The sequence below is a fragment of the Daphnia pulicaria genome, chromosome 7, assembly GCF_021234035.1.
Source record: "Daphnia pulicaria isolate SC F1-1A chromosome 7, SC_F0-13Bv2, whole genome shotgun sequence".
NCBI classification, from domain to species: Eukaryota; Metazoa; Arthropoda; class Branchiopoda; order Diplostraca; family Daphniidae; genus Daphnia; species Daphnia pulicaria.
Genome location: NC_060919.1, coordinates 15276485 through 15302429, shown reverse-complemented (window position 1 = coordinate 15302429; position 25945 = coordinate 15276485). Strand labels below are relative to the sequence as shown.

Sequence of the window (25945 nt, the reverse complement as noted above, 5' to 3'; positions counted from 1 at the left end):
ATTTTAAATATCACATCACAGAAGAATAAATTAGATTCTGGTCCAATTTTATTCATGGTCTATGGTGAATAATGATAACATTCTAAACCCTTGTTGTATGAAAATGTAAATTATTTATTAGTCACAACTCCATTAGTGATAATGGGATACTTATAATACTTCAAATAATGCGTCCAGTGAATGGTAGCATCATAATGGATATTTATTCCAGGTTGAACGACAAACCATGAAATGTACAACGAAGTTCACTGATTGTCATGTCACATAAGGGGCGCAATCCCAGCTATTATCTAGGTGAAAAGAAGAACGAGGAGAAAAAACGTTGTGAAAAACGATTATTTGCCCGTCGATCCCTGTGCGGGAAAACTAATCCAACTCCCCCATTCCGTTATTCGTATATTCGTATATTCCCATTCCGTTATTCCGTTATTCCATTCCGTTACGTCATCCTCCTTATTTTAATATTTTGAGGTTTTTGGCGTCCATGTTCCGCCTGTTCCCGTTGTGCAGGCTAATAAGAACACAACGAATTAAACTTTTTATAAAGTTAAAAAAAATATTTTCTCTCATTTTGTTTGAGTAATATTTTGGTACGAAATAAACTACGGGAATGTTTGCATTTTTTTAACAACTCCGGCGTGGATTTTTTTTTTTGGCGTCCCAATCAACTGCTTCGCGGATTGTGACGTAATCAACGCATCGAAGTTAATGTCTAGCAGGTTTTAAATAAATTACAAATCTTCATATAGTATTTCTTACTAAAATGACAGAACCAAGCCAACTAAAGCAATGCATAAAACAGATTCAATGTAGGATATTACTATAAGTACAGTCATGTATACCATATCTTACCTATGCTGCTGAAGTAAGTTATGGCAGTGGGTTCACTATGAATAACAATAAGATTCCCTTGCTGCAAATTACCTCAGGTAAGCTCATCATACATGGAATAACCTATAATATTGCAAAAAATTATTCATTTTTTAAACTGAAAAACATTGCAATCTTATATATCATATACCAGATTATTAATAGTTGGTTTCATCTTCAAAAGGATTTGTTATTCTTACTCATATCTGATAACATTTGGCTTTCAACTTAAAGACTTCAGATGTATTACAGGCTATTATAGTTAAGGGAAAATTTTTTTTATCAGTAAACTGTTGCTTTGGACCTTGTGTAATAACCTTATCATACATCGGAATTCTTTAACCGACGATTGATTAGATTTGCGTGACTGTAAATCTAAACGTTAATGAATGACTCAACATTTCAATGAAGCCATATTACCATCAAGGAAATTAATATATTCTGTTTTTGATAACGAAATTTAAATTTATTCTATTCTGTTCGTTTTGTTTACAACTGTTGTTTACGTAATTCTCGCCATCTAGTGTTTTGAAAAACCGAATTTCTCGACTGCCATCTGGCGATAGAAGATAGTTTCTATCTCAGCTGAAAAGTTAACGTGGCTGTAAAAAAAAACAAAAAATTTTTTCCCTTCAATTTACATTTATGTGTGTGCTTATTTTTCCTTGTGAGTATTTAAACAGTGAAATCATGTTTATCTTATGAGCTCTATTATGTGCTCTATTTTTAGACGCAGAATTGTAAGACTTATTTATTTCACTTGTTTATTTTACAGTTATTACCGACACATCACACATTTTACAACTCACTGAGTATTCAGGGACGCGCAAAATTTCTCCATCTCGTCGTTTAAGTCAAATTTTATGATAGCAAATTGACGAAAGCTGTTGTTAGCAATCACGAGCATCATGCATAATGATTACTTGCACAAGTATATACCATAACCGAATGAGAATTTTATTCGGGGAATATTCTGTCTAGAATAAGATAGAAAAGCAAGCTTATCAGCTCGCCGCGAAGGGATAGTCGTAAGCCAGTTGAAAACTGTCTTAAATGAAAAATTCAGGGCCTATATTTAAGTCGGACTTATTCACAATTCACACTTTTCTTAACAGACTTTTTGGTCTTAAAACGGGATTTTTCTGTCACAGTTCAATATCCTTGCAAGTTATTTACGTTTAGTTTGTTCAACTCATATTTTCCTATTTTTATACATAAAGTTCAATATTTCAATTTTTATGAATCAAATAACTGTAAAACATAAATGCAAATCTGTCTGGCTGTTGCGTCATAGTTGGGACATCAAAGATTGCGTCAACACGGCGATGCCATAGACATCTGGTGGTGATTTATTTTGAAAATGAAAATGTTGTAGTCGCAACCACCAGATGTCACTAGTCGTAAAACAATTATTTTAGCAGTTTTTCATTAATTACAGGAGAACTAATTAAGTAAATGAAATAATTTTTGTTCTGGTCGCACCGCATATTTTTTTTCTAATTTTTAAGACCAAAAAGTCCGAAATCTGTCGTGAAACACCCGAGTTATGGAGCGTTACATACAGACAGACAGACAGACAGACAAAGTGACATGGCTTTTTTTTTTCTGCGTATGCGATTATTAGCTTCGCCCTTCGGGCTCGCAATAATAAAGATAGGTTTACACATCAAGCGATGATAACGGGATTGCTTATCTTTCTGGATAGTTATCCAGTACGTTAACAAGGTTAGTCTCTCGCCCAAGAAGGGGCGAGAGAGTCCTATCTTTTAAAGAATGTGACTTTTAAAGAATGTGACATCTATTTCCTTAAACGATGACGCTGCGTGTTTCAAATGGGACGTGACCATTCGAACATTGGCGGAGAAAGCAAAGGAAGTTGTTTCCATTCTTTTAAGACTTCAAAATACCTTAAATAACTATAACACCAATTCAGAAAATAAATAACTAGTCGAGTGTATTCGTGATGAATAAGTGATAGCGATTGCGACTTCGCTAAACGTAAATAAATAGTTTACATTAAATAATGAATAATGAAGTTAGACACATCACATCATGCACTTGAATGTTCATTTTAAAAAATTCGGGTTATATCTAGGCTAGTGCAAATTTATCTATACGATCAGCTCCTTGTGTCTGTCTGGTAGCCTTGTCTGGCTCACTGATAACTTCTCCCACTCCCACCGCTAAATGATGCGATATGCGCTGCGGACAGTATGCGGACGAATAATCGTCGTTAATGTTTATGAACACCATTACTTAATGTGTTTTGCACCGCCTAGATGATCAGATTCCAATTTATTTAAAAGAACACCATTCATATGATATCCAAGCTCAGTATTCGATAAGAAAAAATAACTTTACTAAAACTTATTTATACATGAAACTGGATAGTTGTCTAAATATTTCGTAGATTATACTGATTGTTTTCATTTTAGATACAACAGTTCATATTGTTCATGTTTATAACAATTGAGTGGGTCGAGTCACGAATGCCTGATTTCAATATACATCAGTATTGAATACATATACATAATCAATGACTTCTTAGCTTTTCAACCAAAGTTTTTCGGCCCCACAACGCACTCTTTTAAATGAAATCAATCTGCCTTACAATCATATCGTCATGGCCAACCCTCTGTGCATGATTCCTTACTGCTGAGCGCTAATTAGAACCAACGGTGATAATCACTTTCGCAATTGTTTCATAAACACACTGCTCTATCCCAAATGCGATGTGCTCATTGACTTGAACATCAAAATGTGATTACAATTTAACAGTAGAAGCACAAACACCGTTCAGATTGACTGGATTTATAATTAGTTTTCGATTAAATTTTTAAACTACCCTCGGGCCGATTACAGGTCTTTGTTACTCCCTAGGAAGAATGCATCTTCCTGATCCATAGCACAACTCTAGTTTTTATATTCCCCCTTAAATATTTCAATGTGAATCAAAAATTGAAATAACGAACTTTACTGATTGGCGTATGTTGTGTAGTGATAAGAAATATTCAGTCTGTTGGAGTTACGTCGCTCATACAAGTGCGTTACAACCATAGCATAGACATCATCTATTTCTTGCGGTATAGAGAGATTTATTTTCTGAAACACTATCAGTTATCAGTTAATTATTAATTAGAGGTGGTGGCCTAGCAGATCGCACCAATATTTAGCCACGACTACGTGTCAGTGCATCTTCTAAATATCGGTAATCTGTTCAGCCTACCTGTGAAAAAATGAAAAGGAAGGGTTGACTTCCCTGCTCGAGAGATCCCTGATTAAATCAGCGTTAATTCACAGTTACCGCATCGATAAAATCAAAGACAAATTATACTTAATAGCGTCAAGATTGTGAGATATCAATATTGCGCACTAGTTTGACACGTATGCGGTGACAGCATTAATCTGACCGTAAAGTTGCTAATGAATTTACAAAATCATCCACAGGTTAATTAGTGTTCGTTTCATGGATCGTTCGTGAAGATAACCGATATTGGTGAAACTAGTCCATTTATTTGAATTCCGGCCGTGCTGCTGTGACCACAAGCCGTTAAAAATCTCCCCCCCCCTTCATTTCTTTTGATGGGACGCTTACTTTATAAATGAAAACCTTTATGCCGATTACTTACACTTTTCAATCCTAGAAATAAAGTTGTCGTAGTGTGAATGATAAGTAAATTCACAATTATATAATATTCTTGTCAAATTGACACTTCTTCCTTTATTTGGCTCCCCAATAACCCTGAAACGACCATCCAGGCATCCAGCGAAAATTACCGGAGCATCTAAGCCTGTCTTACGGACTATGGTGTATTCTATCGTAATCAACTGGCACCGGAACATAGACGACTTGAAGCTAGAATGAATTATTTACAATGGGAAATTTTATGTGAGTTTTGTTTCTCCATTCATTACGACCGATATGATCGGCGCTCTACATTATTGTGTTTACATATTTGCTAGTTACGCTAATTTATTGGTCGAATCGTTCGCCATTCTGTTTCACCGTGACTAGATCTTTATATTCTGGATTGACACCAGTTTAAATTTAGGCTAAACCCTAATCTGACACTAATCCTATTCTTGTCGATAAATTCAGACGATTGACGGATTTCACCATTGTGTCATTTAGCATCACCAATATTAAGCAGTATAATATTGGGGAAGACAATCGGAAAGGATGGCAGGTTGGGAATAATTATAAAGAAAATAACAAGTGATTTATCGAAAAATTTCATAGCGTTGACGTTGGTCACATGATATGATTTCTATTCATCTTTTCACCTATTAATATTGTTCATATGGTTAACGCTGATAGTGCTTCGATAAATACCTAAATTGCAAAGTGTCGTTCACAGTTTATAATATAATATAAAAGGCGAGGTGCCAGTGAATTACCTAGATAGAACCGCAATGAGCTGGCCGAAGCGTAACAGAATAACTATTTGCCTGTCGGACCCTGCGGCTATTGCTCAGTCGTCACTACTCTTCCCTCGAACGCAATAGAAACGCAAGAGGTTTTCTTTTTGTCTTTTTTCTTCAATTCAACGTTTAGACTGTTTTCACATTATCCGTTAAGGACACAGCGAAAATTTGGGTTCGATTGGAAAAATAAGACTCGTTCCCTAATTTTAAGTATATTGTTTAACTTATGAATGAACTTCGGGTTGCAATGCAATTGTTCCCCCTCCTAATATTTTTCGACTATACGTCACGCCCGTTCATATTGAATTACCTGTTCAGACTTCTCAATAAGTTTCGAGCGGAATCCAACAATAACACAAAATTAGTGCAAACAGAAAATTTTTTTAATGTCAAAACGAAAGAGAACTCAAATTTTCTTAACATTGTAATGGGTAACATATCTTCTTTGCAGTGTTTGACCTAACTTGTTGACAGCTGTACTGATTCGTTCCGAATGATCTTTCATCATTCTATTTCAGTGATTAAAATACTTCATATTCTGACGGGTTATCAGTATCACACAGGTGAATTTATTTTAAATATCACATCACAGAAGAATAAATTAGATTCTGGTCCAATTTTATTCAAGGTTGATGGTGAATATTGAAAATATTTCTGATCCCTGATTTAATGAAAATGAAAATTATTTAATAGTCACAACTCCATTAGTGATAATGGTATACTAATAATACTTCAAATAATGCGTCTAGTGTATGGTAGCATCATAATGGATAATTATTCCAGGTTGAACGACAAACCATGAAATTTACAACGAAGTTCTGTAATGTCGCATAAGGGGCGCAATCCCAGCTATTATCTAGGTGAAAAGAAGAACGCGGAGACCAAACGTAGCAAAAAACGTTTATTTGTCTGTCGATCCCTGTGCGGGAAAACAAATCCAACTCCCCCATTCGTTACGTCATCGGTCATCCTCCTTATTTTAATATTTTGAGGTTTTCGGCGTCCATGTTCCGCCTGTTCCCGTTGTGCAGGCTAATAAGAACACAACGAATTAAACTTTTTATAAACTTAAAAAAAATATATTTTCTCTCATTTTGTTTGAGTAATATTTTGGTACTAAATAAACTACGGGAATGTTTGCAATTTTTTAACAACTCCGGCGCGGATTTTTTAGGCGTCCCAATCAACTGCTTTGCGGATTGTGACGTAATCAACTCATCGAAGTTAATGTCTAGCAGGTTTTAAATAAATTACAAATCTTCGTATAGTATTTCTTACTAAAATGACAGAACCAAGCCAACTAAAGCAATGCATAAAACAGATCATTGCTGAAGTAAGTTATGGCAGTGGGTTGACTATGAATAACAATAAGATTCCCTTGCTGCAAATTACCTTCGGTAAGCTCATCACACATGAAATAACCTATAATATTGCAAAATAAATCTTCATTATTTTAAACTGAAAAACATTGTAATCTTATATCATACCGGATTATTAATAGTTGTGTTCATCTTCAAAAGGATTTGTTATTCTTACTCAAATCTGATAACATTTGGCTTTCAACTTAAAGACTTTAGAAGTATTACAGGCTATTATAGTTAAGGGAAAATTTTTTTAATCAGTAAACTGTTGCTTTGGACCTTGTGTAATAACCTTATCATACATCGGAATTCTTTAACCGACGATTGTTTAGATTTTCGTAACTGTAAATCTAAACGTTAATGAATGACTCAACATTTCAATGAAGCCATATTACCATCAAGGAAATTAATATATTCTGTTTTTGATAACAAAATTGAAATGTATTCTATTCTGTTCGTTTTGTTTACAACTGTTGTTTACGTAATTCTTGCCATCTAGTGTTAAAAAAAACAGATTTTCTGACTGCCATCTGGCGATAGAAGATACGTTTCGATCTCGGCTGAAAAGTTGACGTGGCTGTAAAGTTGTTTGGCATCAAGTTATCAAAAAGGTCTATGAAAACGTGATATTGTTTGAGGAATTATTTGCTGGATATAACCGCCACCATGATTTCTTCAAACCTATTTGTATTGTGTCTCCTGCTACTTTCAGTTTTTGTAGGAGGCGATGAGCACAATCACATCGTAAGTCGAGTCAAATTGCGTGACGTCTTCAAACCGGCCTTTCTTCTACGAGCAGTTCTGATAATCTGTTTCTAATTACTTTTCAGTACGAAGAAAATGAAGAAGTCGTATTGTGGGTGAACACTGTCGGTCCCTATCATAATCGACAAGAGACGTATTTGTACTTTTCATTACCATTCTGTAGTGGCCCCAAAGAAACTATCAGCCACTACCATGAAACATTGGGAGAAGCATTGCAAGGGGTGGAACTTGAGCCAAGTGGCATTCCAATTGATTATAAAGGTATACATCAAACTTATTTCTGTATTAAATAACTTGACATCATTAAACTATTTCTTTAAAAGGATCTATATCCACAACTCCATACTGTGAAGTGGGGTTGTCTGAGGAAAAGCTAAAGGCTTTTACGTATGCAGTTAAAAATCATTATTGGTATCAAATGTATCTTGATGACCTTCCTATATGGGGAGTTGTTGGAGAAATTGGAGAAAACAATGAACATTACATCTATACCCACAAAAAGTTTGAAATTGGATTCAATGGAAAACAAATTGTAGATGTCAATCTAACATCAGAAAACAAAGTGAAGCTTGAAAACGGGGCTGTGATTTCATTTACCTATGAAGTTAGTTGGAAGAATTCTGCTGTCAAATTTGAAGATCGCTTTGACAAATACCTTGATCCAAATTTCTTTCAACACAGAGTATGTTCAAATGTTTCAATTATTTAAAAAAAAAATTGTTTTAAGATTTTTCTTTCTCTAGATCCATTGGTTCAGTATCTTCAACAGTTTTATGATGGTCATATTTTTGGTTGGTCTAGTCTCCATGATCTTGATGCGAACTCTGCGGAAAGATTACGCCAGATACAACAAAGACGAAGAAATGGACGACATGGTATCATGAACAATGTTTCATTCGAGGAAGAAATTCTTTTAGCAGTTTTGATTTCCTAATAGGAACGTGATTTAGGAGATGAGTATGGTTGGAAGCAAGTACATGGTGATGTTTTCCGTCCATCCGCTCATGCTACATTTTTCTCCGCCCTTATTGGAAGTGGTTATCATATTACTGTGGTTACCATCAGCGTTATCCTTTTAACAATCGTTGGAGAATTGTACACAGAGTACGTTCTCAATATTTCGTTTACAATTTTTTTTGTTTTGTTTGCTAATAATTATTCTTTTTTGTAGACGTGGTTCGCTGATTAGTACAGGCATTTTTGTTTATGCTGCCACGTCACCAGTCAATGGTTATTTCGGCGGCAGTCTGTATGCGCGAATGGGTGGCAAGCGATGGATTCGACAGATGCTTGTTTCCGCCTTTCTTGTCCCAGCTGTTGTCTGTGGTACTGAATTTTTCATCAATTTTATCGCGATATACTATCATGCCTCAAGAGCCATTCCATTTGGATCCATGGTAAATTTCCCCACAAGTTGCAACGCCTTAAATAAGGACGGTTTTTTTCATGGAGTTACTTTGTTTCAGGTTGCCATCACCTGTATATGCTTATTTATCGTTTTACCTTTGACGTTGGTGGGCACGGTGTTGGGTCGAAATTTATCTGGTCAGCCAGATTATCCATGCCGCGTCAATGCCGTCCCTCGTCCGATCCCAGAGAAAAAATGGTTTATGGAACCTGCAGTGATTGTTGCACTCGGTGGAATTCTTCCTTTCGGGTCTATCTTCATTGAAATGTAATAATTATTAATTCCTTTTATATGTACACATATATTTTTCATCTTGCTAACCGAAATTCTTGTATTGCTTTAGGTATTTCATTTTTACATCGTTTTGGGCCTACAAGATCTATTACGTGTACGGCTTCATGCTTCTCGTCGTTTTGATTCTAATTGTAGTCACCGTTTGTGTTACTATTGTCTGCACTTATTTCTTGCTCAATGCTGAAGACTACCGATGGTAATTTTATTATCATTTCACCTGTTAACGTTTATTAAAAGTAAATTATTTTGTTTTTCCGTATCTAGGCAGTGGACTAGCTTCTTGGCAGCAGCGTCAACTTCCGGTTATGTCTACATGTATGCCATCTACTACTTCTTCTTTAAAACCAAGTATGATTTTACTTAAAATTTTTTCACGAATTATTGATTTGATTTTGACTTTAATTGTCTCTTTGACAGAATGTATGGATTGTTCCAAACTGCTTTTTACTTCGGCTACATGGCACTTTTTAGCCTTGGATTGGGTGTTCTGTGTGGAACTGTTGGCTACATAGGTTCCAGTTTCTTTGTCCGAAAAATTTATTCAACCGTCAAGATCGATTAAATTAATTGGAGGTGAATGAGGCGTCTTTTGCTTGGCTGGATCGCCCTGTATAGATCCTTACAGCACAACTCGCTTTCTAATTGTTATTTGGTCCTCTCTTCGTCCTTTAAAGAAATTAATGCTAAATCATTTCAGTTTCTCATCTGTCCCATTGTTCACCGACCAGTTCAGTCGCATTACATACCCAAACCATGTGGATTAATGTCTCCTCATATTTTAGAATTTATATTGCTTACAATCAATCGATGTAAGCGGTTAATAGTTGTTAAGACGGAAACACTGCATGGGGCTGGGTCGATTTATGTCTATTGTTTAAGGATAAAGTGTCAAAACCCTTCTCCATAAAATGTATTATTGTTCAAATAAATTTGTTTTGATCAATCAAGCAATTCGATTGATAGGTTCCCTTCAATAATCGTAAACGCCGCGCAAACGAGAGATAGCCAATGGCCATCGATTCTTTAAAAAAAGAATATGAATAGGTGGCGTCGCTGTTGCTCGATGTGTTCGGCAGTCGAACCCCATGGAAGCATTGAAGCAGTTGAGAAATTCCAAATAGCAAAAAGGCATCATTCACAAGTAGAAAATTTGAATTTTGAATACTTAAAACCCATTAATAAATATAACTTTCTTTTGATTGTTGTTGAGAGAAGTTGAAAATTGCTAAATTGGATAGATAAAAAGCAAAGAATACAGACCAAGAGCAAATCTCGCCGATGTCCAACGTTTGTTTTGATGAGAAACATCTTTTTGATAATTTTTTTAAATTGTGAACACCCAAAAGAGCTTAGAGAGAAATGGGGACTGATCTAAGAGAGTTTTGTCTGAGATGGAACAATCATCACAACACTTTAATATCGGTCTTGGATACCCTTCTGATGAAAGAGAGACTTGTTGATGTCACCTTAGCGGCAGAAGGACAGTTCATTAATGTCCATCGAATTGTGCTGTTTGCGTGTAGCCAGTATTTTGAAGTGAGTTCTAAATGATTGTACAAAGGCCTGTATTAATTAATTTTAATATTTATGTTTTAAATTCTAATCTTTTTAGGAACTTTTAAGCCAGTTGCCTGATAAACAGGCAGTTGTTTTTCTCAAAGATGTCCAGTTTGTTGATCTCAAAGCTTTAGTGGATGTAAGATGTTTTTATTATTTAAATTTTTCATCAACAATGAAACACCCAATTTTATTTTCCCATATCTAGTATATGTATAGGGGTGAGGTGAATGTTTCCCAAGATCGACTGAATATTTTCTTAGAGACTGCTTATGCCTTAAAAATTAAAGGTATAGCTTTGTTTAATCTTGAATTGCTTTGTTTGTAAGATTTGTAAGATCAATTTGTCTATTGTCTATAGGTCTGGTTGATCATCCACAACACAAGAAATTCACAGCTAGTCTTCCAGAAACTTTTCTTCCCTCAAGAACCAAGGCCAGAATGAATGGATCAAAGCCCTACCACATCTCATTAGGGAAATATCCCAGTTCTGTAAACACTGATGAGTCTGCACACTCCCCTGCTGAAGCTAGATCCCTTTCATCCCCTCCAATGCAGATGATAGAAGCATCGCTGACTGGAGAAGAAGAACCTGAACAGGGCGAAGAAGAGAGAGATCTTACACAGGATGAGGAAGAAGATGAAGAAGAAACGGAACCTGGCGTGTTTGTAGCTGAAATGGAACCTGATGACCCCTTTGTGTCTGCTAAGCCCGATGAGAACATGGACTCCGAATTTGGTGATGATCATTTTGAAGCAACTGAAAACTGGTCTTATAATGTCAGTTTTTTTAAATGAAATTTTAGTCCCAATTGTAAATTGTTTAATTACTTTCTGTTGTCCATCAAGGATCCCGAAGATGAATACTGGAATAATTCTCAGGAGCAATTCAGTACATCCGCCAACAACAACTCAAATGGAGGTAAAAGATTGTCACACGTTTCAAGGGTCTGATATTTTTACCTACCTCCCGCTACCTCACGCAATGAAGGTTCGGAAACATGGACTCCTACTCCCAATGACGCTGCTGGACCTTCACGAACACGACGCAACAACAAAAAGAATCCTTTATCTTCAACAGTGACTTCCCCAAAAAGCAGAGGTACACTTTTTAATATCTTTATACCTAAATTTTGAAGTCAAAACTAAATGGTCGTTCGGCATTTTGGGTTAAGTACTTCAGTTCGATAACAAATGCTATGTTTGTTGACGCTAACATATCTGTAGATTAATACCTTGAACCAAATAAGTGTCTGAAGTTTGCGCGATTGAAATTGTTCATCGTTGTTTTAGATGTAAGTTAGTGTGGAGGGATTATAGCTTGTCTTTTTCGTTTTCTATTTCGAAAAGTCTACCAGGAAATGCCAGGCTTGTAAACTGTAATGTCATTCTCAAGTTTTCCGTCAAGAATAGCTTATCAAGGATGTTTAGGAAGATAGGTCGTGCCTTAGGATCGACCTGAATGTCTAAAAATGACTAGGATCGTTTTCTTGTTGGCTTTTTTTTCAGGGCGAGGAGGGCGAACTCCTCAGGCTGTCCGCAAAACCAAATATGATCCCACAAAGCCTTTCTCTTGCCCGCAGTGCCAACGACGCTACAATCGCAAAGATAATTTACAAGCTCACATGCGTTACGAATGTGGCCAAGACCCGCAGTTCAGCTGCCCTGTTTGCCAGCACAAGTTCACTCATCGGCGTTACATTCAGAAGCATATGCAGAGGCGACATCCGGCCGAATATGAAGAGTTCCAGAAACTAAATCCTTCGGAGAGCGTCTGATGCTGTAAACCACATTGATCTATTATTAGGCGCCAAAGTAAAAAAAAACAAATAAGTTTACGTGTTGTTCCTTCGTCGACCCGAACGTCTTTATATAGATGTCGAACTATTTGTTTTTCCTTTGGAATCTAATTTTGTGGATTAATGTTCCTCGGCTATACTTTTGCTTAAGCGCACAGCGTTTGTCTAGTTTCTTAGTGTGAATTAAATATTTTTTTTTTTTTTGTATTCGGCACTTTCCATGACGTTTATAAAAGTAACTCGGAAATGATTCTCAATTTGTGTTTTGAGTTGAATTCTTGATTTGATTTTGGGAGTGTTTTGATGGTGTAAAATTTGGTCATTTCAAATCCATTTGCGCTATTAGGACTCGCATCAACAAGGAAGGCGTCAGTTCCAGTTAGGCGATCCTGGTGTAAGGCAACAACCTCTTTGATTCTATATTTGCCAATGATAATTCATTTTTCCTTCGTTCCCTTTTTATTGATTCTTTTTCTTGTCATCGTCGGTTAAAAAGGAGAGAGCGGCTTTTTTTCATTTTTGGTTGGCATATTTCCATTCTAATTTTTATTCTGGTAGCTAGAGTATTTTCTTTTTATTTATTTCACTAGAAATCAGGCATTTTTTTCGTCACTTTTTCGTTCAGATAAGATGTTATTTGTATCACTAGTGTCCGTAATACCCTCGAGAAATAGTGGTGCTTTGAAAGGTGAGCATGGAAAATATTCCGCTTATACCCTTATTGCAGTGTATGTCGATTTGACAGTAGTTGTTACTGTAGCTGTAGTAAAACTTGTGTTCTTATTTATGCAAATATTCCCAAAAACAGAACGTTACGGAAGTTTAACAAACAATTTATTCGAACAGGACCTTATCGCCGCCGCGTTAAAGCTAAATTGGATGAGGGATTCGATTCTGATGAGCAGAAAATACTTGCTGGACAAGTTCCTACTGCTACCATGGACGAAGCGGGTGTTACAACGTGTACGTGTGGACGGACCTATTCGAAGCGCAAAAATTATATTAGGTACTAAAATGACTGAGTTTGGCCCATCACTACCTTTTCTTCATTAATAGAATTGATCGTCTTTGTTATTAACGCAGGCACATTACGTTTGAATGTGGCAAAGAGCCGAGCTTTGCGTGCGAATACAAAGATTGCACATCCCGTTTCAAACGAAAGGACAATCTCAAGGGTCACGTAGATCGAGTTCATCTCTCGTTGATCCCTTCTGTTAACTAATTCAGGGCTACTTCCTACTCACTTCCTATTCTCGCCTTGATAAGAAAAAAAAATAATCAAACTCTTTGGTTCGATTTTCTGATTGCCATATGATACTTGGCTGCAATTTAGATTGACGTTGCAATCCTTAATTGTTATTATTTTGAGAAGTACACGGATAAAATTTTTGCTAACCATTTTCTTTTTATTTAGTTTGTAAGAGTGTTGTAAAAAACTTTATTGAATTAAAATCTTTTTGAAGTAGAGGGAAGTAATTACATAACAACTTATATTTAATAAAGAAAGAGTAATCTAGTCTTTATCCTCACTTGATTCATTTCACGCTAGCTAGTGAAAGGCGTGACGAATTCAAGTTGAACTGCTGCGTGCTGTGTACACTCTGCAAGCAAGCAATCCAGCTACAGATCCAGCGTTCCAGCCGTTCTGTTCCGTCATTTGAACTGGAATCTGTTGGTTGTCGCTAGGTGGCTAAAATTATGTTCACCAGGGAGCGCCAGTGTCTTCAGGGAGAAAATTCGGCCATATTGTTTTAAGGCGCAGCCGAAGTGGGTTACTGCAGAGTGTCCGTAACGTTTCTCATGATGAAAATATAAAGGTATTTCTTGTTAGTTTCTTGGGAATATTTAATTTATAAATTGATGTGTAAAATTTACAGGTGATTTAGCATGTAAATACTACTTTGCCAAATCATCTAAACTTCTAGTTGAAAGCGCCTGTACATTTTGCCGAAATGTCGTGCCTTTTTTGGCTGTCCTTGTATGTCTTACTGCCTGTAGATTCAACAATACGTAATCTAGCCTGTAAATTTTACTTGTCGAAGTAATCTGAGCACCGTGGGCCAAAACTGCTCTCCATTTGGCCGAAACTTCGTCTATTCTCTATTGCTATCTGTACGGATTGGTTGCAAATCTCATCCCATGCAGATACTTTGGATTAATGAAAGTAAATTTGTCGATCAATTTCCCTGTGATAATGCAATGAATTTTATTAGTTTATGTTCAGGTAGTAGTTTGCTGATCTATGGATTAATTTGAGAACAGGGGTAAGTCTGAGCTTTGTTGCTATCGCATGTGGTTTTGTTTCAGCTGGTGAAAGGGGTGACTAGTCAAGTTGAGCTGCAGCATGCAGTCTGTTATCTGCTGATGTTATCATAAAATGTAACAGCAATCAAACAGTTCTTGAAATGGCAAAAAAAGATTATTGATTGTAACTAATGGTTTTTATTAAAATACTGTTTTCAGGTCACGAGATGAACTCTGATCAGATGTAAAAAATTAGTGATATGGTAATAAAACTTGCTTCTAGAGTTTTACTGACAAGATTGTCCCCTGCTTAATCAGCTTCACAAGTTGTAATTTGTCTTTTGATTTAACTAGAAGAGAAATTCCTAATCAATTTTACAAACTTTTAATGATTTAAAGAACTCTGTTTTTTGGGTTCAAACTTGCTATAACTATTTTCTTTCCTGACTTCTTTAACAGGCTTTCTTTTACATGTGGACCACAGCATTAGCAGAATAATATTTGGCTTCTCATGTCAGACAATTCCAAACTCAGGGAAGAAGTTTATAAAAAGCAGACACAGTAAGTGATGGTCTCTTTCAATAAGCTTACTCAAATTTTATGAAAATCTGTTAACAGCCCACATCTCTACTTGACAGCTCTACCAATGTGTTCAACAGGATCAGAAGTAACATCAGTGATGCCAAGAATCTTTAAGGACTTGAAAAAGGTTTCTCATTTTACAGTCATGGTGATCCTAAAGAAGATGACAATTAAGAAGTTTTAGTTTTTTATGCAGAGACAAATGATGGTGTTAAGTCTGACGTTGAGGCACATCAATTAGCTTGAAACTAAATTGTTTTTTTTGTTTTTTTCACACTGCAGTGGCTGAAAACAATGGGATGTACATGGCTCATTTTATTGTCACTCTGGGTGGTGGACATGTTATAAAATGTTTCCACAATAATGCAGTCAACTATTATCAATTTGATTACTAGATGACCTGTTTATTTCTTCCTTTTATACTCCATCATTTGGTAAGGTAACCCCCAATTCAAATAATCATATCTTTCACGTCTCACTTAAGTAATTGATTATTCTTAGGGTTTATTGTGATGAACTGACAGATGGATGGTGGAAGCATAGTTTGATATAGGGATCCATTCTTTCGTAGAGGCTAAAGCATTGACAGTAGCTATCCAAGATAAGCAACTTGTGTGTTATGTTTCAGATGGTTTCGATTCGGACTAGCCCGGTGCATCAGTGGGCCCTCTTCCGACAAACCCAGATCAGGTTCATTATCAATGATATTTTCGAATTTTATTAGAAAATGACTAATTGGCTTTCTTTTGTGAACATATGTTGGAGATGGACCGGAAATTCCAGAATCGGATGAGATTTACGGCGGTGACAGTAGAACAGGATGCATATTCGGAAGTCATGGGCTGGCTGATGGGCCCGCAACACGTCCAGTAGCCACATCAAGACTCGGAGACGTACGTCGGCCGTCTTGACTGAGTTGATACCTGGACGCATCCCGACTCTTCACTCGCTTCGACGACGACAAAGAATTTTTCCGGTTCTAATTTTTATGGTACAAAATTTCGTCGGTGAACCACACGTATTGAGTCATCGTTATTATGATGCCTTTGCCTATAGTAGTGAAGCAGGAGCGATAACTGGGAGCAGCTGCTGAATGATTCTGGAACCACGAACATACTCGTCCGTTTGGTGCGCCAATTCGCCAATTACTTGTTTGGTCGTTTACATCGCAACCGACTCTAACATCACGGCAATGAATCGAAACTAGGACGCTATTTTGTTGCCGGGAGTAATCAAAGATATCCCATCGGGTAAAATTCCATTAGAACTATTTCCTGAAACTCTAAAATTTGAATTCTCATTTGATGTTATTGCTGCGCAGTGCTGGATTGTGGATCGAATCATTCGTTCGGCTGAAGAATAACTCGATTCTCTCGGATGACCTGGCGCAACAACTCACAGATCTCGTTCGGGATCAACTCGCTTATTCAATCCCGCTATTTGGGGATCCAGCGAAGAAAACTTTAACTCCTCGGATGAATTTTTCAGTGTCGTACCAAATGAGATCGTTGTCCACCATTAAACAACGGATGCCACTGCTTCTAGGTAATCTGCTGGACCGTATTCCGGCTTAAAAGATTCATTTAATATTTTTGATTGTTTGAAATTGCCGTGAACTTGTTTATTGGTTTTTTGTTTGTTTTCTGCAATTCGTCTTGTTGTGGAGCGCCTAGAGTAGCATATCCATATCTGAGTAAGTGTCTTACAGTTTGCGTATTGGTCCAGTCGAAGGTTCTGGAGAAAGTCTAATTGGCGGCGATTGTGTGCCCTTGGCCAGTTTTAGTGATTAAGAGAACGCTGCCGTAGTTAATGTCATAAAAGTGGTGATTTGTTACTCCGGACTCTTCAGTTAAATTTCGTTGTCAGAAACAAAAAGGTTTTCTATTCAGGGTTCCCCATCTCTCATACCGGTCTGTTACAGTAATAGTCAACGGCGTACAACGAATATTATATCAAAGTTTTTTTTTTTCATTTAAGTGCTACAGCCTACAGTGCATTAATGTTTTAGTAGTTGTGTGAGTAAGTACATGCATGGATTTATAAATTATAAAAATAGACATGGGAAATATTGGGAGGCAAATGAGAGGGGGTATATCTGGAAGGGGTAGAAACATGGGGCTTTATTATCATCACTAGGGGCCTAATGTTACACAATGTTCCAACATCCAATTTAATAAATATCCGGAATTTCATTAGATCTTTAAAAGGTTGGTTGAGAATGTTGTGGAATTTGTCAATTTAGGTGACACAGGAGGAAGCTATTGGTTAAAGTTTAGAATTGTCACGAATTATGTGTTTGAATCATGTCGGAAAATGGAAGAATAAGAGGGTAGGAAGTAGCGGTGCATCGTCGTCCGTCGAAACATGCGAATATATAAGAAAAGAAATGTTAGGTTATAATTATATATTTCAAAGGGAAACTTACATTTATTAGCATGATTCTATCTATAGTTGAAATGTTTGGTTGGCAACGTTACTATAGTTGCGTATTTAAGAGGACGTTATATAGAGAGTGTTTAAAGATTTATCTACAGTAGTGTTGACAGTGTTTAAGGAGATGGTTACATTACATGTGACCAATTCAGTCTTAATTCTGTAGTGTTGTTTTTGTTTGTTGGACTTGTGTTCTGGTCATCCGTGTGGACAGTCGGTTTGACTGAATGTTTGTTTGTCAAGATTGTTTCAGTCCTGATGCGCTGAACGCTTGCTTTTAAAACTAAATCAATAAATATGTAACTAAAAATAACGTGCGTAGTTTGTGTTTTGTTTTACTTTTCGGGTTTTGCAGAATGTAGACATTATGGATTGATAACCGTTTGGAGTCAATTATTTGACAGTTGGTGATGTGTTGGCGGTTTGTTTATGGTGAGAAGATGATAAGTTAGTGAAGACCATATTACGTAAGTATCCATTCTCGTATTTCTTTGTTATTTTAATAAGTGTCGATTACTTAAAGCGGGAATTATTTCTAATTATTTTAAACCTTGCCTTTGCCCTATTTTCTGAAGTTATTTTTGTTTACTTTACACGTCTCTGAAACATTTATCGGCAGTTGCTCAGATGCGATTTTTAGTGATGACTAACATTTATTGAATCAGCAACAAAGCTCACTTGTTAGATTTTTGAAAAATATATTTTTTTTTCTACTTCCGGTTTTCTCATTTCAATCAGTAGTTCAGTAAATATTCATCTGACGCACAAAAGAACCACATATTCGTGACCCTCGTCAAATTTTTCGTAAAGTTCATGTTTGTTTTTGTACATACGCGTACTTCCGGTTTTAAGAATTTTCCTGGACTATTGTTCAGGAAAACACAGGAACCCTCTGTGTATGCTTCCTTTCTGCTGAGCGCTAATTAGAACCAACGGTGATAATTACTTTCGCAATTATTTCATAAACACACTGCTCCATCCCAAATGCGATGTGCTCATTGACTTGAACATCGAAATGTGATTACAATTTAACAGTAGAAAAAAAAACACCGTTCAGATTGACTGGATTTAGAATTAGTTTTCGATTAAATTTTTAAACTACCCTCGGGCCGATTTCAGGTCTTTGTTACTCCCTAGGAAGATGGCATCTTCCTGATCCATAGCACAACTCTAGTTTTTATATTCCCCCTTAAATATTTCAATGTGAATCAAAAATTTAAATTACGAACATTACTGAATGGCGTATGTTGTGTAGTGATTAGAATTATTCAGTCCGTTGGAGTTATGTGGCTGACAGTAAGTTATTTAGAACCATTGCAAAGGTATTATCTATTTCTTAGAGTAGAAAGAAATTTATTTTCTGAAACACTGACAGTTAATTAGAGATGTTAGCTCAACAGATCGTACCTGTGTCTATATACGTACAGGTGTATCAGATAAATACAGGTGTGGTGATCTGTTTGGGCTGAGGTTGGAAATATTGATTAAATAGTTTGTTACGTAAAAGTAATTTAATCTAACATTATTCCATATCTATCTGATTATTAACATTAAAGTAAAATTATAACTAATAGCGTCGAGATTGTGAGTTATCAAAATTGCTCACAAGTTTGATACGTATGCGGCGACAGCATTAATCTGACCGTAAAGTTGCTAATGAATTTACAAAATCATCCGCAAGTTAATTAGTGTTCGTTTCATGGAACGTTCGTGAAGATAACCGATATTCGTGAAACTAGAACATTTATTTGAATTCCGGCCGTGCTGCTGTGACCACAAGCCGTTAAAACTCTCGCCCCCTTCATTTCTTTTTGGGACGCTTACTTTATCAATGAAAACCTTTATGCCGATTACTTACACTTTTCAATCCTAGAAATACAGTTGTCGTAGTGTGAATGATAAGTAAATTCACAATTATATAAAATTCTTGTCAAATTGACTCTTCTTCCTTTATTTGGCTCACCAATAACCCTGAAACGACCATCCAGGCATCCAGCGAAAATTACCGGAGCATCTAAGCCTGTGTTACGGACTATGGTGTATGGAGTAGTTGGACATCCTGCGTTGCGCATTCTCCGCAAATTCGAAAATCTCATTTGTGTCCAACTCGGTCTGTGTCGCCTACAGCGTCTTATGGGAAAACCAACTTCTTCCCGTTAAAACAGTTGTTTTCTTACCTATAACTTTGATTTCCCCCCTTTTCTTCCTAACAGTGAATACTTTATTCATTTCTCTATTACCTAATTTTTATTTCTATCCCCAATTCAATCTGGTTAATTTTTAATTAATTTTTGTTTGTGACTGGTTTTTTTGTTGTCTCCTGTAGCAGAAGAATTTCGTTCGTAGCGTGGTCGATTCTGTCTAGAAACGTCTAGAAACGTCTGCTACAGGAGACGAACAAAAAAACCAGTCACAAACAAAAATTAATTAAAAATTATTCAGATGGAATTGGGGATAGAAATAAAAATTAGGTAATAGAGAAATGAATAAAGTATTAACTGTTAGGAAGAAAAGGGGGGAAAATCAGAGTCATAGATAAGAAAACAATTTTTTTAACGGGAAGAAGTTGGTTTTCCCATAAGACGCTGTAGGCGACACAGACCGAGTTGGACACAAATGAGATTTTCGCATTTGCGGAGAATGCACAACGCAGGATGTCCAACTACTCCATTCTATCGTAATCAGCTGTCACCGGAACATAGACGATATACATGACTTGAAGCTAGAATGAATTATTTACAATGGGAAATTTTATGTGAGTTTTGTTTCTCCATTCATTACGACCGATGTGATCGACGCGCTACACTACTGTGTTTACATGATTGCTATATGCGCTATTTTATTGGTCGGATTGTTCGCCACTCTGTTTCACCGTGACTAGATCTTTATATTCTGGATTGACACCAGTTTAAATTAAGGTTCAACCCAAATCTGCCATCAATCCACACCCGTCATGGCGGGCCGGCTATTGAACAATAAAGCCAGCTGAATCACCAATATTGGGTAGTACAATATTGGGGATAGATAATTGGATCGGATGGCAGATTGGGTATGATATTAATGAAAATATAAAATAACGAGTGATATATCAAAACATTTCTTAGCATTGTCGTTGGTCAAATGATATGATTTCTATTCATCTCTTCACCTACCAATATTATTCATATGGTTAACGCTGATAGTGCTTCGATAAATACCTAAACTGCAAAGTGTCGTTCACAGTTTATAATATAATACAAAAGGCGAGGTCCCAGTTAATTATCTAGATAGAACCGCATTCGTAACAGAAAGTCGGCCGAAGCGTAACGGAAAAACTATTTGTCTGTCGTACCCTGCGGCAATTTCCCAGTCGTCACTACTCTTCCCTCGAACGCAATAGAAACGCAAGAGGTTTTCTTTTTGTCTTTTTTCTTCAATTCCACGTTTAGACTGTTTTCACGTTATCTGTTAAGGACACAGCGAAAATTTGGGTTCGATTGGATAAATAAAAGACTCACTCGCTAATTGTACGTATATTGTTTTACTTATTGAATGAACTTCGGGTTGCAATGCAATTGTTCCCGGCCTAATATTTTTCGACTATACGTCACGCCCGTTCTTATTGAATTACCGCAATAAGTTTCGAGCGGAATTCAACAAAAACACAACAAAAAGTGCAAACAGAAATTTTTTTTATGTCAAAACGAAAGAGAACTTTAATTTTCTTAACTTTTTAATGGGTAACATAACTTAGTTGCAGTGTTTGACCTAACTTGTTGACAGCTGCACTGATTCGTTCCGATTGATCTTACATCATTCTATTTCAGTGATTAAAATACTTCATATTCTGACGGGTTATCAGTAACACACAGGTGAATCTATTTCAAATAACACATCACGGAAGTATAAATTAGTTTTTCATCCCATTTTACTCGTGGTCGATGGTGAATTGGTGATTGTTGATAAAATTCTGAACCCTTGTTTTATGAAAATGAAAATTATTTAATAGTCACAACTCCATTAGTGATAATGGTATACTAATAATACTTCAAATAATGCGTCTAGTGAATGGTAGCATCATAATGGATAATTATTCCAGGTTGAACGACAAACCATGAAATGTACAACGAAGTTCACTGATTGTCATGTCACATAAGGGGCGCAATCCCAGCTATTATCTAGGTGAAAAGAAGAACGCGGAGACAAAACGTAGTGAAAAACGATTATTTGCCCGTCGATCCCTGTGCGGGAAAACTAATCCAACTCCCCCATTCCGTTATTCGTATATTCGTATATTCCCATTCCGTTATTCCGTTATTCCATTCCGTTACGTCATCCTCCTTATTTTAATATTTTGAGGTTTTCGGCGTCCATGTTTCGCCTGTTCCCGTTGTGCAGGCTAATAAGAACACAACGAATTAAACTTGTTATTAACTTAAAAAAAATATTTTCTCTCATTTTGTTTGAGTAATATTTTGGTACGAAATAAACTACGGGAATGTTTGCATTTTTTTAACAACTCCGGCGCGGATTTTTTTTTTGGCGTCCCAATCAACTGCTTCGCGGATTGTGACGTAATCAACGCATCGAAGTTAATGTCTAGCAGGATTAAATAAATTACAAATCTTCATATAGTATTTCTTACTAAAATGACAGAACCAAGCCAACTAAAGCAAGGCATAAAACAGATTCAATGTAGGATATTACTATAAGTACAGTCATGTATACCATATCTTACCTATGCTGCTGAAGTAAGTTATGGCAGTGGGTTCACTATGAATAACAATAAGATTCCCTTGCTGCAAATTACCTCAGGTAAGCTCATCACACATGGAATAACCTATAATATTGCAAAAAATTCTTCATTTTTTAAACTGAAAAACATTGTAATCTTATATCATACCAGATTATTAATAGTTGTGTACATCTTCAAAAGAATTTGTTATTCTTACTCAAATCTGATAACATTTGGCTTTCAACTTAAAGACTTAAGATGTATTTACAGGCTATTATAGTCAAGGGCAAATTTTTTTATCAGTAAACTGTTGCTTTGGACCTTGTGTAATAACCTTACCATACATTGGAATTCTTTAACCGACGATTGATTAGATTTGCGTAACTGTAAATCTAAACGTTAATGAATGACTCAGCATTTCAATGAAGCCATATTACCATAAAGGAAATTAATATATTCTGTTTTTGATAACAAAATTGAAATTAATTCTATTCTGTTCGTTTTGAGGGTATAAGTCAGCGAGGGGTGAGTTGACAAGCCGTCGGTTGGATAGTCGAATTACGCTGGCCGCGGAGCTGGAGCACGCACAACTCCCCCATGCCTCGAGGCGACGGAAGGATGGCAGGCATGTGAGCTTTATTGATGAATGTCAGCACGTCAGTTTCTACCAATGGATTCCGTCCATGGAATAGGAGCACAGGATTAACCTGAAAAGAGAATGGAGGTGACTTTAAATTTTAAAAATGTCATGTTAAGATTGTAACGACAGCAAGCAATACCTCAAAATAAGAGTGGGCCCATTCCAAGGATATATGGGTAGGGATTGAAGGGGTTGCAGCCGACGGGTTAACAAACAAATAACTTCGATGAGGAAACAAATAGAAATCTATCTAGTGACGGAGTCGAATGACACTGCAATCTCAACAAAAAATGGCAAAATTGTTACGCAATCTTGTATCATCTAGTTTGCTATGTTTCAGTTTCAATTTGAAGCAGTGAACAATCAAGGGGGACGTTTTTGTCACACATTGCAGACAAACGTTTTGTCAAATAATATCGTTGATCCTACAACGAAGCACTTATCAGCAAGTACCAGGTACTCACGGATTCAAGCGGATTCAAGATTATTAAAGAATTAATATTTCCTAGTGAAATCGTTGGTGTCGACCAATTGGGCTTGATCACATCAACCACAACCCGTTTATAATTTTAAAGACTAATGGGTTCAACAATATTTTTACTTCTTAAATATATAAACGGGTGTGATTATAGATGATCTTCCCATTCGGTGCAGAAGAGAACGCCTTATTAATTAAACTGGGTATTTGACCAGAATAAAAAGCCCAACAATTCCCTATCTTAAGTAACTCTACTGCTGATCTAAAATCCTCATTAAAAATGAAGTAACGAACATTAAAAGAAATCTAATTAACATGATTTGACGTTCATTGAAGAGAAGTAAATGGTTCACTTTCTCGATAAATTGATTTTCATCACCTCAACAATAAAATACAACGTGCTACTGTTTACGATGACATCTGAATTCGTTAGCGCAAACGAGAACTAAATTGCTGTTAAGTCCTAATCGATCAAATTCAGATAATATTGATGTTTGAAATGCCTTTGCTCATGGAATATATAATAAAAATAAAAATAAACTCAACAAGGAACATTTACCCTTTTTCTTTTAAGCAAATTTGCATTTAATTAGCGCGGGGGAAATACTTCATACTTGGACAGTGAAGGCTTCTAAATCACTAAGTAGTTTGGAATTTTTCCACCCTTGCTGCGTTTTCACTCTGATCGCTAGTCAAGTATTCTGTTACGTTTGTACATTCAACCCGTCAATATAATTGATAACTACTTTTTTGGATGAGGTTAGTAGGCAAACATTCCCGTAGTTTATTTTGTACCAAAATATTACTCCGATTACTCAAACAAAATGAGAGAAAATATTTTTTTTAAGTGAATAAAAAGTTTAATTCGTTGTGTTCTTATTAGCCTGCACAACGGGAACGCCGAAAACATCAAAATAAGGAGGATGACGTAACGAATGGGGGAGTTGGATTAGTTTTCCCGCACAGGGATCGACGGAAAAATAAACGTTTTTCGCTACGTTTGATCTCCGCGTTCTTCTTTTCACCTAGATAATAGCTGGGATTGCGCCCCTTATGTGACATTACAATGAGTGAACTTCGTTGTAAATTTCATGGTTTGTCGTTCAACCTGGAATAATTATCCATTATGATGCTACCATACACTAGACGCATTATTTGAAGTATTATTAGTATACCATTATCACTAATGAAGTTGTGACTATTAAATAATTTTCATTTTCATGTAACAGGGGTTCAGAATTTTATCAATAATCACCATCGGCCATGAATAAAATGGGATGAAAAACTAATTTATACTTCCGTGATGTAATATTTCAAATAACTTTACGTGTGTGTTACTGATAACCCGTCAGAACATGAAGTATTTTAATCAGTGAAATAGAATGATGAAAGATCATTCGGAACGAATCAGTGCAGCTGTCAACAAGTTAGGTCAAACACTGCAACTAAGTTATGTTACACATTCAAATGTTAAGAAAATTAAAGTTCTCTTTCGTTTTGACATAAAAAAAATTTCTGTTTGCACTTTTATTGTGTTTTTGTTGAATTCCGCTCGAAACTTATTGCGGTAATTCAATAAGAACGGGCGTGACGTATAGTCGAAAAATATTAGGCCGGGAACAATTGCATTGCAACCCGAAGTTCATTCAATAAGTAAAACAATATACGTACAATTAGCGAGTGAGTCTTTTATTTATCCAATCGAACCCAAATTTTCGCTGTGTCCTTAACGGATAACGTGAAAACAGTGTAAACGTGAAATTAAAAAAAAAGACAAAAAGAAAACATCTTGCGTCTCTATTGCGTTCGAGGAAAGAGCAGTGACAACTGAGCAATAGCCGCAGGGTCCGAACGACAGGAATATAGTTATTCTGTTACGCTTCGGCCAGCTCATTGCGGTTCTATTTAGATAATTAACTGACACCTCGCCTTTTAAATTATATTATAAACTGTGAACGACACTTTGCAATTTAGGTATTTATCGAAGCACTATCAGCGTTAACCATATGAATAATATTGATAGGTGAAAAAATGAATAGAAATCATATCATTTCACCAACGACAATGCTAAGAAATTTTTCGATATATCTTTCATTATTTTCATTAATATGATACCCAATCTGCCATCCGACTCCATTGTTTAATCGCAATATGGTACTACTCAATATTGATGATTCAACAGGAAACATTGTTCAAAAGCCGTCAATTGGAACTGACGGTGGGATTGAATGATTAAGGACAGATCGGAGTTAAATCTAAATTTTCACTGGTTTCAATCCAGAATATATAAATCTAGTCACGGTGAAACAGGGTGGCGAACGATTCACCAATTAATTAGCGTATCTAGCAAATATGTAAACACAACAGTATAGCGC

General features: G+C 36.2%; 2 protein-coding genes and 3 long non-coding RNA genes across 25 annotated transcripts; 3 read left to right on the top strand and 2 right to left on the bottom strand.

The window, feature by feature from the left end:
* Positions 1 to 657: 657 nt before the first annotated feature.
* Positions 658 to 6904, bottom strand: LOC124348564. Its single transcript, XR_006920034.1, has 3 exons — positions 6783 to 6904; positions 925 to 954; positions 658 to 712 (listed from the first exon to the last, which is right to left on the bottom strand). It is a non-coding gene; the product is annotated as an uncharacterized LOC124348564 (long non-coding RNA).
* A 295-nt stretch (positions 6905 to 7199) lies between these two features.
* LOC124348395 (transmembrane 9 superfamily member 3-like) lies at positions 7200 to 10070 on the top strand. Its single transcript, XM_046798597.1, has 10 exons — positions 7200 to 7400; positions 7487 to 7682; positions 7745 to 8103; positions 8165 to 8296; positions 8359 to 8525; positions 8593 to 8818; positions 8888 to 9096; positions 9173 to 9319; positions 9388 to 9471; positions 9541 to 10070. The coding sequence occupies exons 1-10, from the start codon at positions 7323 to 7325 to the stop codon at positions 9683 to 9685; spliced, it is 1743 nt and encodes a 580-aa protein (XP_046654553.1). The 5' UTR covers positions 7200 to 7322; the 3' UTR covers positions 9686 to 10070.
* Positions 10071 to 10177: 107 nt separating this feature from the next.
* Positions 10178 to 13874, top strand: LOC124348411 (longitudinals lacking protein, isoforms A/B/D/L-like). 2 transcript variants are annotated; one of them, XM_046798617.1, is made up of 9 exons: positions 10178 to 10264; positions 10336 to 10659; positions 10736 to 10819; positions 10889 to 10970; positions 11042 to 11460; positions 11530 to 11602; positions 11672 to 11782; positions 13326 to 13485; positions 13563 to 13874. In XM_046798617.1, the coding sequence occupies exons 2-9, from the start codon at positions 10483 to 10485 to the stop codon at positions 13699 to 13701; spliced, it is 1245 nt and encodes a 414-aa protein (XP_046654573.1). In that variant the 5' UTR covers positions 10178 to 10264; positions 10336 to 10482; the 3' UTR covers positions 13702 to 13874. The 2 variants fall into 2 exon arrangements, with proteins under 2 accessions (XP_046654573.1, XP_046654574.1); XM_046798618.1 differs by lacking the exons at positions 13326 to 13485; positions 13563 to 13874 and adding an exon at positions 12190 to 12729.
* A 354-nt stretch (positions 13875 to 14228) lies between these two features.
* On the top strand, positions 14229 to 17064 carry LOC124348548. Of its 20 annotated transcripts, none has more exons than XR_006920028.1 (11): positions 14229 to 14296; positions 14357 to 14643; positions 14704 to 14743; positions 14943 to 14986; positions 15362 to 15432; positions 15502 to 15513; positions 15588 to 15739; positions 15807 to 15872; positions 15934 to 16296; positions 16362 to 16555; positions 16627 to 17064. It is a non-coding gene; the product is annotated as an uncharacterized LOC124348548 (long non-coding RNA). The 20 variants fall into 20 exon arrangements; XR_006920027.1 differs by having other exon boundaries at positions 15490 to 15515; XR_006920024.1 differs by having other exon boundaries at positions 15490 to 15520.
* Positions 17065 to 22885: 5821 nt separating this feature from the next.
* On the bottom strand, positions 22886 to 23331 carry LOC124348580. Its single transcript, XR_006920039.1, has 2 exons — positions 23232 to 23331; positions 22886 to 23159 (listed from the first exon to the last, which is right to left on the bottom strand). It is a non-coding gene; the product is annotated as an uncharacterized LOC124348580 (long non-coding RNA).
* Between the last annotated feature and the right edge of the window lie 2614 nt (positions 23332 to 25945).